General features: G+C 40.2%; 2 protein-coding genes across 3 annotated transcripts in view; both read left to right on the top strand.

Annotated features, from left to right (window-relative positions):
* Positions 1 to 12150, top strand: part of LOC112257406 (spindlin-Z) — a 16881-nt gene extending 4731 nt beyond the window's left edge. Inside the window, exons 2-7 of one of the 2 annotated variants that reach the window (XM_042326585.1) lie at positions 1771 to 1912; positions 2098 to 2229; positions 2934 to 2979; positions 5131 to 5393; positions 7148 to 7381; positions 8887 to 12150. In XM_042326585.1, coding sequence (XP_042182519.1) covers positions 2175 to 2229; positions 2934 to 2979; positions 5131 to 5393; positions 7148 to 7381; positions 8887 to 9086 — 798 coding nt within the window. In that variant the 5' untranslated portion in view covers positions 1771 to 1912; positions 2098 to 2174 and the 3' untranslated portion in view covers positions 9087 to 12150. The remainder of the gene's footprint in view (positions 1 to 1770; positions 1913 to 2097; positions 2230 to 2933; positions 2980 to 5130; positions 5394 to 7147; positions 7382 to 8886) is intronic. The other variant, XM_042326587.1, reaches the window with a different exon arrangement.
* Positions 12151 to 13389: 1239 nt separating this feature from the next.
* On the top strand, positions 13390 to 15820 carry nxnl2 (nucleoredoxin like 2). The gene is given in 2 exon segments (XM_042326584.1): positions 13390 to 13952; positions 14702 to 15820. Coding segments are annotated over 2 exon segments (474 nt in total). The 5' UTR covers positions 13390 to 13650; the 3' UTR covers positions 14874 to 15820.
* The last annotated feature ends 267 nt before the right edge of the window (positions 15821 to 16087 follow it).

Genomic DNA, 16087 nt, shown 5'->3' with positions numbered 1-16087 from the left:
GACACCACAACACTACATAAAGAGAGTCCTAACATGACAACACAACATGGTAGCAACACATGACAATAACACGGTAGCAACACATGGAAGCAGCACGAACATGGTACAAACATTGTTAGGCAAAGACAACATCATACTGCTTGCAACAAGTTACTAAAGTAATATTGCAAAAAAATGTAACAATGCAATTAACTTGATGTCCTGAACACAAAGTGTTATGATTGGGGCAAATCCAAATACAACACATTACCGAGTACCACTCTCCATATTTTCAAGCATAGTGGTGGCTGCATCATGTTATGGGTATGCATGTAGTCATTAAGTACTGGGTAGTATTTCAGGATAAAAAATACATGGATTGGAGCTTAGCACAGGCAAAATCCTAGAGGAAAATCTGGTTCAGTCTGTTTTCCACCAGACCCCTGAAGAGGAATTCACCTTTCAGCACGAAAATAACCTAAAACACAAGGCCAAATGAACACTGGAGTTGCTTACCAATAAGACAGTGAATGTTCCTGAGTGTCAGAGTTACAGTTTTGACTTAAATCTACTTGACAATCAATGGCAAGACCTGATAATGGTTGTCTAGCAATGATCAACATCCAATTTGGCAGAGTTTGAAGAATTTTGAATTGAATAATGGGCAATTGTTGCACAATCCAGGTGTGGAAAGCTCTTAGAGACTTACCCAGAAAGACTAACAGCTGTATTCGCTGCCAAAGGTGATTCTACAAAGTATTGACTCTTTGGAGTGAGATATTTCTGTGTTTCATTTTTCAATGCATACAATTTCTAAAAACATGCTTTCACTTAGTCATTATGTATTGTGTGTTGATGGGTGAGAAAAAATATATTTCAACCATTTAGAATTCAATCTGTAACACAACAAAATGTGGAATAAGTCAAGGGGTATGAATATATTCTGAAGGCACCGTACAGTATTGCCTGCATTTCACCCAGCATAGGAGAGGAACCAGAAAGATCAGTACTTGAATTCTTTGTATTTTGGTTATTGTCAGTAAAAACATTCGCAGAGCAGGCTCAACATGCCCAACTGCCATAAATGCCTCACATTTTTGTCTTTCACTTTAAAAAATGTGGAGGAACAAGAAAGATCAGCTTGGCTACTGGGTCATCCTCCTCAAAAAGCAGAAGAAAGAGGACTTCGACACCCACCATCTCAGATTGTTCCCAAATTGTGTGCTGTTAGGTTTATGTCCCATCCTACATCCTGATATTACCAGGTTCTGACCTCTAGAAGGTGCTGTTCATGCTACAGATTAAACATACTGTAGACCTATTCTGGCAGATGTGGCATTATTGATCTGGTGGTTTGTGAAAAGGCTTGTGTTGTGAGCGGTTTTACAGGAATCAGTCCGGATAGTCACGCTGCTGATTTGATACTCATGTTGGCCTAAAACAAGACTGCAACATATGAATGGGTTGTTGTATATAGGCCTAGTCTGCAGTGCAGAGAAGGTACCAGCTGTTATAGTGGTCTAGCATAGAATTAGAATTATTCATGAATCGATTCTATTCATGATTTAATGTTTCCTGACTGATTCATGAATCATTCTAATTCTATGAGTAGAACTGACAGGACAGGACTAGTTTAATCCTGACATTTCCACACAAGTGGGATGGAAGGGGTTCCTTTCTCATTTTTTCCATCTTGATGTTTTAGCCCAAATGTTTAGCCCAAGTGCAGAATTCGACATTAAAGTGACTGAATATCTTCACATGTATATCAGCATTTCTTTTGGTTTGCAGGTCTACCCAGAGTCCTGATGTGATCATCATCCCTGAACAGAAACATTAGCCTGACCCGAAGTCAGTCCTCAACCAACCGTGGACAATCTGGATTGGATATCAAAGATAATCCGTCCTTATCCCCGTTATCTGCCTGCACTGGGTAGACACTTTCTTTTTCCCTCCCTGCCTGTTTCCATTTTCTGAATTGGTTGCCATATATAGATTTTCACTTTCTGACTTGTTACCTTCCTCTGACTGGACTCTTCTATTCAGATGTATTCCCTGGCTATCGTCCATCTCTCTGGGCTATAACATAAATCATTAATGTTTTCATTACGTTGGCAGTTTTACACCCCAGACCTGGTACCATAGATATTTTCACCCTAGTCTGGCAGCTAGACTGCTCCACTATACCCTGATGAATGAAGACCCCATTCGGGAAGAGTGCGCCCGGCCAGAGATCCAGAGCCGATGCAGGTTAGTTTGACTTTAAAGGGATAGTACACCTACATTTGAAAATTACATATTGGTTTCCGTACCCTGTAAGCAGTCTATGGACGATGTATGACAGCAATCCATGCTTTGGTTTAGTTTCCCTGGCATTGTTTCCACATGCTGACATTTGAGCATTTGTGCTACAAATCCCATTTGTGCTCTTTATAGATGTTGTCGGCGTCCCAAATGGCACCCTTTTTCCTTTATTACTCACTTGCTTACTTAATTAGTCCCATCGCTCCTTTGGGCTCATAGGCCATCGACGATCCTCTCCAGCTCGTTCAACCCCGTGCCGATTCTCTTGGTGAGGGCGTCCTCTTTTCCTTTTGGCTTGCTGGTTCCAGGATAGAGCTTGCCTGGTGATGTTGGAAACACCTGGAGGACACCTATTCCCTTTATAGTGCACAACTTTCCTTTTCCTTTTATAGTGCACTTCTTTGGACCAGGGCCTTTAGAGGCTCTGGTCAAACGTAGTACTCTAATTGGCCTATAGGGAATCGGCTGCCATTTGGGGGACACAGCCTTTGTTGTTTGCTCTTGTTATCTTCAGGTTACACATATAATCCGGTACATTTAGCCTACTGATAACAGTACTGCTTCAGCTACTGAATACATTCACTACAGTCATTTGCACTAGAAGAACGTTTGATGTTTTTTTTGTGATGTTTTTTTATTTTTATCTTAAGGACACACAGGTGTTTCTTCAAACATGAAGAAAAAGGACTCCCACAAGTAAGCCAGGAATCCTTATGCACTGTACTTACCTTAGCTTTGTGATTGTGCCAATGTAGGCATTCAACTGTTCTAAATGTATACATGTTGTGTAGTAGTATTACATTAAAGCTGGTTTCAGGCTAGGCTAAAACCATCTGTTGTCTGCTTAGTTTTTCCAAGGTAGAGAACATCAGTTGTGCTTGCGAAGATAAGTCAATGATTAAGTCTAGTAGTGCCATGCTGAATACCTGATATCAGATACTGGTCTTAAGTGGCCTGCTGAAGTTAATACAGGGTTAGTATCAGCTGTGTAGGGACACTAACATGGTCAGGGTTAGTATCAGCTGTGTAGGGACACTGCCATGGTCAGGGTTAGTATCAGCTGTGTAGGGACACTACCATGGTCAGGGTTAGTGTCAGCTGTGTAGGGACACTACCATGGTCAGGGCTATATTCACACTTCAAAGAATACAATCTTTAAAGGACTCCTGTAGACAGGTCAAGGGAAGGAAAGAAAGCAGATCTTGTCTGTAATACATTGCCATGGCCTACATACACCACATGACCAAAGGTATGCGGACACATGCTTGTTGAACATCTCATTCCAAAGTCATGGGCATTAATATGGATTTGGTACCCCCTTTGCTGCTATAACAGCCTCCACTCTTCTGGGAAGGCTTTCTACTAGATGTTGGAACATTGCTGCGGCGACTTGCTTCCATTCAGCCACAAGCATTAGTGAGGTTGGGCACTGATGTTGGGCGATTAGGCCAGGTTCGCAGTCGGCATTCCAATTCATCCCAAAGGTGTTCGATGGGGTTGAGGTCAGGGCCCTGTGCAGGCCAGTCAAGTTCTTCCACACCGATCTCAACAAACCATTTCTGTATGGACATCACTTTGTGCACAGGGGCATTATCATGCTGAAACAGGAAAGGGGCTTCCTCAAACTGTTGCCACTAAGTTGGAAGCACAGAATCATCTAGAAGTCATTGTATGCTGTAGCATTAAGATTTTCCTTCACTAGAACTCTAAGGGGCCTAGATCAAGACCAATATTCCTCCTCCACCAAACTTTACAGTTGGCACTATGCATTTGTAACAGTATAGACTTTACGTCCATCCCCTCGCCCCGACCTGGGCGCGAACCAGGGACGCTCTGCACACGTCACCCTCGAGGCATCGTTACACAAAAGCCGCGGCTCTTGCAGAGCAAGGGGAACCACTACTTCAAGGTCTCAGAGCAAGTGACGTCACCGATTGAAACGCCACTAGTGCGCACCACCGCTAACTAGCTAGCCATTTCACATCGGCTACACATTCATGCAGGTAGCATTCTCCTGGCATTCTCCAAACCCAGATTTGTCCGTCAGACTACCAGATGGTGAAGCATGATTTATCACTCCAGAGGACACGTTTCCACTGCTCCAGAGTCCAATTCCGGCAAGCTTTATACCACTCCAGCTGATGCTTGACATTGCGCATGGTGATCTTAGGCTTGTGTGTGCGGCTGCTTGGCCATGGAAACCCATTTCATGAAGCTCCAGACGAACAGTTCTTGTGCTGATGTTGCTTCCAGAGGCAGTTTGGAACTCGGTAGTGAGTGTTGCAACCGAGGACATATCTTTTTTATGCGCTACGTGCTTCAGCATTCAGTGGTCCTCTTCTGTGAGCTTGTGTGGCCTACCACTTCGCGGCTGAGCCGTTGTTGCTCCTAGACGTTTCCACTTCACAATAACAACACTTACAGTTGACCAGGGCAGCTCTAGCGGGGAAGAAATTTGTTGAACTGACTTGTTGGAAAGGTGGTATCCTATGACGGTGCCACATTGAAAGTCACTGAGCTCTTCAGTTAGGCCATTCTACTGCCAATGTTTTTCCTATGGATATTGTATGTCTGTGCTCGATTTTATACAGCAACGGGTGTGGCTGAAATAGTCGAATCCACTAATTTCAAGGAGTGTCCACATACTTTTGTTTATATAGTGTATTTCATTATTTGAATATTGTATCCAATTTGATATACTGTAATACCAGACTTATCTAGAAGCTAATGTACTGTGAAGGACTGACAGCCAGTTATCAAAGGTTTTCCCTCTTCTTTTCATTGTCTATGTGGATATTTGTTTCCCCAATCCCTCTCTTCTCATTGGCTGAAATCTGAAATGTACAGGAAACACAAGAACAGCATGGGCCCCAACAAGGTGGTGTCGTCGTCTGCGCCCCGCCGGAACATGGTGGGCTGTCGTATCCAGCACATCTGGAAGGAGGGGAGCACTGCGTCTCAGTCGCTGTGGAAAGGCATGGTGCTGGACCAGGTGCCCGTCAACCCCTCGCTTTACCTCATCAAGTACGACGGCTTTGACTGTGTCTACGGCCTGGAGCTACATAAAGATGAGAGGGTGCAGGGACTTGAGGTGCTCCCTGACCGTCAAGGTATGGACTTGGTCTATTGTGCATTCGGACAGTATTCAGACCTTTTGACTTTTTCCACATTTTGTATAATTACCGCCTTTTTCTAAAATTGATTACAATTTTCTCTCATCAATCTACACACAATACCCCATAATGACAAAGCAAAAACAGGTTTTTAGATATTTTAGCAAATTTGTAAAAGAAATAAAAAAATATCACATTTACATAAGTATTCAGACCCTTTACTTAGTACTTTGCTGAAGCTCCTTTGGCAGCGATTACAGCCCCGAGCCTCAAGCATTTTGCTACACTCGCATTAACATCTGCTAACCATGTGTATGTGACCAATAAAATTTGATTTGAGTCTTCTTGGGTATGATGTTACAAGCTTGGCACACCTGTATTTTGGGAGTTTCACCCATTCTTCTCTGCAGAACCTATGAAGCTCTCTCAGGTTGGATGGGGAGCGTCGCTGCAGAGCTTTTTCAGGTCTCTCTGGGCTTGGCAGGGCCACTCAAGGACATTCAGAGACTTGTCCCGAAACCACTCCTGCGTTGTCTTGGCTGTATACTTAGGGTCGTTGTCCTGTTGGAAGGTGAACCTTCGCCCTAGTTTTAGGTCCTGAGCGCTCTGGGGCAGGTTTTCATCAAGGGTCTCTCTGTACTTTGCTCCGTTCATCTTTCCCTCGATCCTGACTAATCTCCCAGTCCCTGGCGCTGAAAAACATCTACACAGCATGATGCTGCCACCACCATGCTTCACCGTAGGGATTGTGCCAGGTTTCCTCCAGACGTGACGCTTGGCATTCAGGCCAAATTAAACCAATCTTGGTTTCATCAGACCAGAGAATCTTGTCTGAGAGTCCTTTAAGTGCCTTTTGGCAAACTCCTAGCGGACTGTCATGTGCATTTTACTGAGGAGTGGCTTTCGTCTGGCCACTCTACCATAAAGGCCTGATTGGTGTAGTGCTGCAGAGATGGTTGTCCTTCTGGAAGGTTATCCCATCTCCACAGAGGAACTCTGTAGCTCTGTCAGAGTGACAATTAGGTTTTGGTCACCTCCCTGACCAAGGCCCTTCTCCCCTGATTGCAAAGTTTGGCCAGGTGGCCAGCTCTAGGAAGAGTTGTGATGGTTCCAAACTTCTTCTATTTCAGAATGATTGAGGTCACTGTGTTCTTGGGGACATTCAACTCTGCAGAAATGTTTTGGTACCCTTCCCCAGATCTGTACCTCGAGACAGTCCTGTCTCGGAGCTCTACAGACAATTCCTTCGACCTCATATGGCTTGGTTTTTGCTCTAACGTGCACTGTTAACTGTGGTACCTTTTATATAGAAAGGTGTGTGCCTTTCCAAATCATGTCTAATCAATTGAATTTACTACAGGTGTACTCCAATCCAGTTGTAGAAACATCTCAGGAATGATCAATGGAAACAGGATGCACCTGAGTTGATGTTCGTGTCTCATAGCAAAGGTTCTTTCTTTTTGTGCTCTAATGGTCTTCTATGTTCATATGCAAATCTCTCTAAGATTTGTCCGTGCTAGAAATGGGGCGTCAGGGTAGCCTAGTGGTTAGAGCATTGGACTAGTAACCGGAAGGTTGCGAGTTCAAACCCCCGAGCTGACAAGGTTCCTAGGCCGTCATTCAAAATAAGAATTTGTTCTTAACTGACTTGCCTAGTTAAATAAATAAAAAAATATATGAATTGTAATTGAAGTGCTTGTTGGCTTCATTACCAATCATCCCTGTCCCATATTTTTGTTGACCTGTTACAGCCTCCACGCGCGCCAGCGACGTCAACCTGGCTGACACGATGATAGGGAAGGCTGTAGAGCATATGTTTGAGACGGAGGACGGGACTAAAGACGAGTGGAGGGGCATGGTTCTGGCCCGAGCCCCCATCATGAACACCTGGTTCTTCATCACATACGAGAAAGACCCCGTTCTGTACATGTACCAGCTCCTAGACGACTACAAGGAGGGAGACCTGAGGATCATGCCTGACTCCAGTGAGTACAGTAAAAATGTAGTTAAAGCCTACAGCATGTATGAGACTCTCTGTCTTATTACAAAGCTTATAATATGTTATGCAGGTATGGTAATACTAAAATCTGAGAGGTAAACAGATCTCTCCATCCAACTATAGTGTTCTTATAACAAAATACTAAACAGTGTAGACCAAATCCCAATGTGAAAATGTATAAAATACTAAGTAGTGTAGACCAAATCCCAATGTGAAAATGTATAAAATACTAAGTAGTGTAGACCAAATCACAATGTGAAAATGTATAAAATACTAAGTAGAGTAGACCAAATCCCAATGTGAAAATGTATAAAATACTAAGTAGTGTAGACCAAATCCCAATGTGAAAATGTATAAAATACTAATCAGTGTAGACCAAATCCCAGTATGAAAATGTTTAAAATACTTAGTAGTGTAGACCGAAAACCAAATTCTGAAAATGTATAACATTCTAAGCAGTGTAGATCTAATCCCAATGTGCAAATTTTTAAAATACTTAACAGTTGGACCCCAGGAAGAGTAGCTGCTGCTTATGCAACAGCTAATGGGGATCCTAATCAAATACCTAATCCCAATGTGAAAATTATCTGGAAATGCAGATTAGAGACTCGATTTTATAGCCTCCATCTTTCCGTAGCCTATTCAAAATTGTTTTTTAATTTGAAGCTTGCTGCTGGTCAAACCTTTTGAGTCTAAGTACATTTTTATTAAATCAGTTAAATAGGCAAAATGTTGATGTTGCACAGTGCACACAATAAAATAATACAGAATATTAGGTAGAATTATGTGCTGCTCTTCAACGGAAATAAAGAAAACATTTCAGAAAACCTCATAACATTCTCCATCTACCTATAGTGATGCCATTATAAAAATACAAGCTGTCGACCAGACAAATCCATTATTTTAGATACAACAAAAAATGAACGTGTGAAACTCCACTGCCAGACAAGTCAAAACAATTTTGCTGGCTGCGCGGCAATAAAGCAGCATTTTCTTATCTTTCGGATCCATTTGGGTCCGATACAGACCCAATTGTACTTGGACCCGGCCCTCTCTCATCTCTTACATGTTTCGGGTCGGATTTGGTACACCTCGAATCCAAATCGGGTATGGTATTGACTTTCAAAGAAATGAACGGGTCCTGTTAGGGACAGGTGGGAAGTTTGCAGGTCCATTTCTCTCCGGATGGTGAGGCTTCTCTTAATAATGATCATAGCCTACTCTTGGATGTTCTTCCTTAATGATTAAAGCTATCATCATTGTTATGGTAAACTTACTTTACATAGCCCTCTTTATTTCTATGGGGAACAACCAAAACGGTCCACCAGTTCTTCTGCTAGTCTAGGGATTAATTTAACCTGACATTGACAGGCCACAATAAACCTGTTTCTGTGTTGTCTCTGCCTGTTGATTTGATCTCAATTGGACTAACCTGGTTAAATAATGCTAAATGAATTAATTGGTAAACGTATGTATTTTCTTCTCCCCCAGATGACACTCCGCCTGCAGAGCGGGAGCCAGGGGAGGTAGTGGACAGTCTGGTAGGGAAACAGGTAGAGTACGCCAAAGAGGACGGCTCCAAACGAACTGGCATGGTTATCCACCAGGTGGATGCCAAACCCTCAGTCTACTTCATCAAGTTCGACGACGACTTCCACATCTACGTCTACGACCTTGTCAAGACCTCCTAAGGCGACCTTTTACCCTTTGACCTTTTCACACTACTGAGCCGAATCGAGCTGTACTGGTCTGGCCTGGTTACACGTACATCCACCATGGCTGAAAAGACTATGCGAAAATATGTTCGAGGTGGTACAGTTTGGTTCACGTCGGCACGGTAGTGTGAAAAGGGCACTGGGTCTCTGGGCCTAGAAGACAGGAGGTCTGTCTGGGGAGTTAATGATGGATGCAGAAAAGACGATGGTCATCATCACCATATGGAACCTTACCTTATCCACCAACTTTTCTTAAATATATCTCGAACGTTTCGTGCAACAGCTTCTTTGAGATGCGACAGATGGACAGCTAGATTGGATATTTCACTGAAGCCTTTGGATTGCTACTAAAGCATCTCGTGTTCTAGAATCTAGTCAGAAGAGAGAGAGGGGAGGGGTCACTGTGCAACTGAGTTATTGGCCACTTGAATGGCTGAGAAGACTATTTGTTTCTGCAACTGGCTGTCCCCTATCAGAGTAAAGATCTGAAGGATTTGTTACATAGATCCCTTTGTAAGGGGAGGGACGGGAAAAAGATATCAGCGTTATTTGAACACTGCATATTTAGTGCGACCTTTAAAGTGAATTACTATCTGGGTTTGTTTCCATCTCAGAGAATTGTTCAACCCTTGACTATGATTATATTTGTTTGTTTGTAATGTTAAAAGATACACAACAACATATGCAGTGAGCAAAGGCATTTGTTGAAGTTTTGTGAGGGACATGACCATTGTTTTAATTCAAATGTTTCTTTGTTTTTTTTCCAATAACTTTTTCATGTATGTTCATATATAATGATAGTTAAATACTGATGCCGATATTTGCAGTTTTATCTGAAGCACTAATTTCAAAGAATCCACTCAGAAAACATTTACGCAGTTGTCTTTATAAGTTTTGCCTTTTAATAATAATTATATGTTGATCATTCTCAACAAACACTATTCAGAATGGTTGACCAGTGAGAACGTTAATCTGTAGTCCTGAGACTGAGTTTTGTTCATTAGGCCTTGCCAAAGCCCTCGACCCTTATCATTCATTATCCAATCATAATAACAGCAATAATTATTATAATTATTCAGATAATACTTATGTTTGTTATTATCGTTCCTGTAGTCATATGTTTACCTTTTGGGGGGGGCATAGTTTATATTTTTGTTTATTTTTTACTTTCATTGTTATATGTTATTTAGAGACATCTTCTTCACCTCTGTCTTTGTGTTAAACAGACTTTCTGTTTAATTGGCATAGTAACCTTTTAGTAAACTGTTTTATCATGCCTTTAAAAAAAAATAAAGACAGTATGGTGAAAGCACTGCAAAGTATTTGGAAACTAAAACTTCAAACCAGCTCCTCAAAAGGGTTCTAAATTCAGCAGTACCACTACAACAATACTAAAGTGTTCTAAATTCAGCAGTACCACTACAACAATACTAAAGTGTTTCTAAATTCAGCAGTACCACCACAACAATACTAAAGTGTTCTAAATTCAGCAGTACCACCACAACAATACTAAAGTGTTCTAAATTCAGCAGTACCACCACAACAATACTAAAGTGTTCTAAATTCAGCAGTACCACTACAACAATACTAAAGTGTTCTAAATTCAGCAGTACCACTACAACAATACTAAAGTGTTCTAAATTCAGCAGTACCACTACAACAATACTAAAGTGTTTCTAAATTCAGCAGTACCACCACAACAATACTAAAGTGTTCTAAATTCAGCAGTACCACCACAACAATACTAAAGTGTTCTAAATTCAGCAGTACCACCACAACAATACTAAAGTGTTCTAAATTCAGCAGTACCACCACAACAATACTAAAGTGTTCTAAATTCAGCAGTACCACCACAACAATACTAAAGTGTTCTAAATTCAGCAGTACCACCACAACAATACTAAAGTGTTCTAAATTCAGCAGTACCACCACAACAATACTAAAGTGTTCTAAATTCAGCAGTACCACCACAACAATACTAAAGTGTTCTAAATTCAGCAGTACCACCACAACAATACTAAAGTGTTCTAAATTCAGCAGTACCACCACAACAATACTAAAGTGTTCTAAATTCAGCAGTACCACCACAACAATACTAAAGTGTTTCTAAAGTCTTCACACAACTGTTAATTCACAACAAGTATTCAAAGCTTTAAAAGCAACACCCACTTTATAGAGTGCATGTAATATTGTAGTCAAGGAAAGGTTACTAGCCTCAATTAGACCTTTATTTGCCATATTTTGTTGAGATGAGTTGTTTCCCGCCATTATTTAAAACTGTAGTTTTAAATAATGTAGTTAAAATGTGATAGCCGTTTCTGGCTTTCTCTGTGTGTGGGCGGGTGTGTGACAAAACAACATTCACCAGATGCCCCTAGTAGGCCCCTTTGGAATGTTACAATGGTTGTCAGAGAAACAGTGGGCTACTGAGCACTCTAGAACCTCTGACATACAGATGTTGTTAATTACTGTAGTAACATTTAGTGTTCATGTGACTGTAACCCCTCCTTTACACTCCTCTGCCTTACTACTCTTTCTCCATGCCCTTCTTGACCTTTTAGCAGTGTTTATTCCCAGTCTCTGAAGAGGTAGTATAGTCCTGATATTTTCATTAGCCTGTGTAGTAACAGAACAGATGTGACTGATTTGCGATTAGATAAACCACTGCATCTCCAGCTGAAGTGCCTGCAGAGACATATAAAGCCCATTAGTTTTTATTTTTACATTTTATAACTGTTTTTCTTTCTTTGACTGTATGGCTGAATGGTAGCTTTAGAAATGAAAACCTGAGAGATTATGTGTATCGGTTATAATGAGGCTCATAATTTGAAGACCCCATAAGGTACCGTATACACCTCTGTATCTAAGAAAATAAACACAAGTGTCTTATGTATCCTGTTGTATTCCAAACCGAAAACTGACTTGTGTTTTATGCAAGATGTCACCTTCAGGAAAATAATTGAAAGTGTTTGATGGCTTGGCATTTCACACTGTGTTTGATGTTGGTTCATTTTGGGATAAAAAAAAATTAAAAAGAGAATATGAAAATAGTCCATTATTTTTGCATGAGTAGCGGAAACAGTAGAACTGTAAGTGGAAGTTGGTGTGAGATACACACATGTCTCTGTCATAACTTTTTCTATGAGGTTATCTTCATTCTGTTACCTGTTGTGACGCTCCCTTTTTTATTTTCCTGTTTTGCATTTCTTAAGAAAAGCAAAGTCATTTTTTGTATTACATTTTTGATTCTGCTCTGCTATAGGATGAAACTCACTGGGGTTGTATGAGGGGCCAATAGAAAGGCCACATGATGCCAGTGTTACACAGCATTTGAGGGATCATATCTTTCACATACAATACCAATGTTATCCGTAAATATTTTTTAAATGTATCTGTTGAGTGCCACAAGGAAAACATGAACTCAAAGAAAAAGGCCTTATAAAATTGGAGGGAGATGTTTATACAGCATATATATATATATATATATATATATATATATATGAGAGAGATATATATGAGAGAGATATGTGTGTGTGTGTGTGTGTGTATATATGTATATGTGTATTTGTGTGTATATATATGTGTGTGTGTGTGTGTGTGTGTGTGTGTGTGCGTGTATGTATGGGGTGTGCAAGGTAGGTAGCACATCTTAGTTACATATCAGAAGAATAAACAATGTACATAGACACTTTAAAGAGAAAATATTAGGGTTTTCATTTCTCAAAGTTACTCTTAAATCAGTTTAAAATAAGATTGAAAACTATGATTTACTGTATATGGTCCCTTTTAGATGCTGTTGCTCTTTTCTAACTTGTAAAATACAGTGTATAGTTGATTCTTCATGTTTGTTGGCATCTACTTCAATGGCTTCTATTTGAACTGGTAATTTGTTAATTTGATTTGCTTTAGGGCTATAAGCATTTAAAAACATGTTACTTAGATCTGTCATTTTTATAATTGTTAAGTAAGTATCATAACATTTGAGAAAATAAAAACGTAATGTGAGGTTGTGTGGTGGTTCGTTTCCTTATGGTTTTTCTGCCTTTAAAGATTCCAGACTTAGGTATTTCTCGTACAGAAGATCACTCCCCTCAATCAAATTTATTCGTCACATACACAGTGTTCAGCAGGTATAAAGACATAAGGCTATTTGCATTGTGTAAATATTACTGATTGTACCTTTAAATAGTTACGTAGAGGACTTAAGACACTGATTGGCCACGTGAGATGTCAATCAAACTGGCAGTTTGTTTTAGCCAACCAACAGTAACCAGCTCTACAGCAGTCGATACAGTTCGTTATGACAGGTTGTAAGGTGATAGTAACTATCTAAATAGTGATTGAAGAATGAAAATGATGACCGTTTTGCACTTCTACGAGTGATTTCACGTCTTGGTTAGTATCGGTTCACCGCGAGTAACTGCTACAACTGTAACCGTCTTAAACTGGTTTTGACTACAGTTGCCTAGGTCGTTAGTGGCTGTCCCAAATATTTTTGTAAAACTAAACCTGTATATAACTAGAACTGTTCGATTCGACCATGGTGGAGGTTTTTGTTGGGAAAACTCTGCTCAATAAAGAAGGGGATCTTATTGATCCAGAGGAAACTCTCAGGAATAAAGTAGTAGGAATATATTTTTCTGCCGGCTGGTGCCCGCCTTGTCGAGATTTCACCCCTAGTCTATGCGATTTTTACACGGAACTTGTCTAGGAGAGCGAGCCACCTGCACAGTTCGAAATAGTTTTCATATCTTCTGACAAGTCAAGTGATGATATGGTGGAATATTATCATGACATGCACGGAGACTGGCTGGCCCTGCCATGGACGGATCAATACAAACAGTAAATTCTTAGGATTTATCTTATTTCTTGTAGCCTATTCCTATTTGAGTTATTGTAAATAGCCTAGTGACACAAAAATGTCTACATACATTATGGCTGAACTGATCGTATATGCTTTTCCCCACGGTTTGTATCCTATCCCATAGCACAGCAGGCTAACTGTAGGCTACGGGCTTTTTAAAGGGTTTATGAGTCACCCTCTGAGGGATTAGGTTTAAAAATAGAGCAAGGTCTCTACGTGCCTGATTAGCCAAAGTGATTGGAACTCTGCAAGGCTAGCCTACTGTATGCTCTGACACATTGGGACCTGTATTTTATGTTGTAGAACAGTGGTTCCCAACCTTTTTCGGTTACTGTACGACCAACTGAATTTTGCTCTGCCCGGAGTACCCCTGAAGTACCCCCTCATGTGCATTTTACCAGTAGGCCTATGGTCTCATGAGTCTTCTCAAGTACCCCCTGTGGATAGGCCACGTACCCCCAGGGGTCCTAGAACCCTTGGTTGGGAACCACTGTTGTAGAACATGTGTTCTGAAATTGTTATTCTCACCCATTTGATTGATAATTGGCCTATCAATTATGAGAAACGTGTGTAGCTATCCTGCAACATCCCTCTCATAATTGGTTTCTGTGACTGAAACAATCCTTTGTGCCTTCATAAAAAGTGAATGTATTATTTTTGCCTGGTATGGACCATGTGGTGATAAAGACATGATTGTGCCCTGTGCTGTTCCACTTTTCCTTCCCAGTGATCTCAAGAACAGGTACAAAATCACAGCAGTCCCCAAGCTGGTGATTGTGAAGGAGAATGGAGATGTGATCACAGACAAAGGCAGGAAACAGATCCGGGACCAGGGCCTGGCCTGCTTCAGGAGCTGGCTTGAGGTGGCCGAAGTCTTCCAGAACTTTAAAGCTTCCTAGACATTCTAAAATACATCATTCGACATTCTAGAGCACCTTCCTGCTCCTAACCCATAGACTGTTCTTATCTAGCTGTCTATTCTAAACTTCTGCACTACAACGCAATACTGTCTATATTCTAAACTTCTGCACTACAATGTAATACTGTCTATATTCTAAACTTCTCCACTACAATGTAATACTGTCTATATTCTAAACTTCTGCACTACAATGTAATACTGTCTATATTCTAAACTTCTCCACTACAATGTAATACTGTCTATATTCTAAACTTCTCCACTACAATGTAATACTGTCTATATTCTAAACTTCTCCACTACAATGTAATACTGTCTATATTCTAAACTTCTCCACTACAATGTAATAATGTCTATATTCTAAACTTCTGCACTACAATGTAATACTGTCTATATTCTAAACTTCTGCACTACAACGCAATACTGTCTATATTCTAAACTTCTGCACTACAATGTAATACTGTCTATATTCTAAACTTCTCCACTACAATGTAATACTGTCTATATTCTAAACTTCTCCACTACAATGTAATACTGTCTATATTCTAAACTTCTCCACTACAATGTAATAATGTCTATATTCTAAACTTCTGCACTACAATGTAATACTGTCTATATTCTAAACTTCTGCACTACAATGTAATACTGTCTATATTCTAAACTTCTCCACTACAATGTAATAATGTCTATATTCTAAACTTCTGCACTACAATGTAATACTGTCTATATTCTAAACTTCTGCACTACAATGTAATACTGTCTATATTCTAAACTTCTACACTACAATGACAATATGTCTTTTTTTCTAATGAATAGACATGAGTGGCTTATATTTTCAGAATACATATTTTGAGGCGTTTGGCAATTTTTTATATTTTGTTTTATATGACTTAAAATGCACAATAAGGAATAAATCCTTTGCTGTCTGTTTACAGTCTGATAGTTATTGTAAAGTGTTATGATGTTATGTTATGGAACAATCGAGTCAGTGCCATTCCCCAGTGTGCCATTAGAATGCTAAAAGAAAAGCCCATAAGATAGTATTTTCACCATAGTTAATTCACCATAGCTAAGTCTCACTCTTCATTGCCTGCGCACCTCTTTGCATTTAATCACAATCATTTTGTTTTCCTTGTAAGTTGGCAAGCTCTTCGACTTTGATTACGATAGTCAACAGTCAGCACACATCCAAGCCTG

Source organism: Oncorhynchus tshawytscha, linkage group LG09, assembly GCF_018296145.1.
Source record: "Oncorhynchus tshawytscha isolate Ot180627B linkage group LG09, Otsh_v2.0, whole genome shotgun sequence".
NCBI lineage: Eukaryota > Metazoa > Chordata > Actinopteri > Salmoniformes > Salmonidae > Oncorhynchus > Oncorhynchus tshawytscha.
The sequence above is the reverse complement of the archived record's forward strand: the minus strand, read 5'-3'. Positions and strand labels throughout refer to the sequence as shown.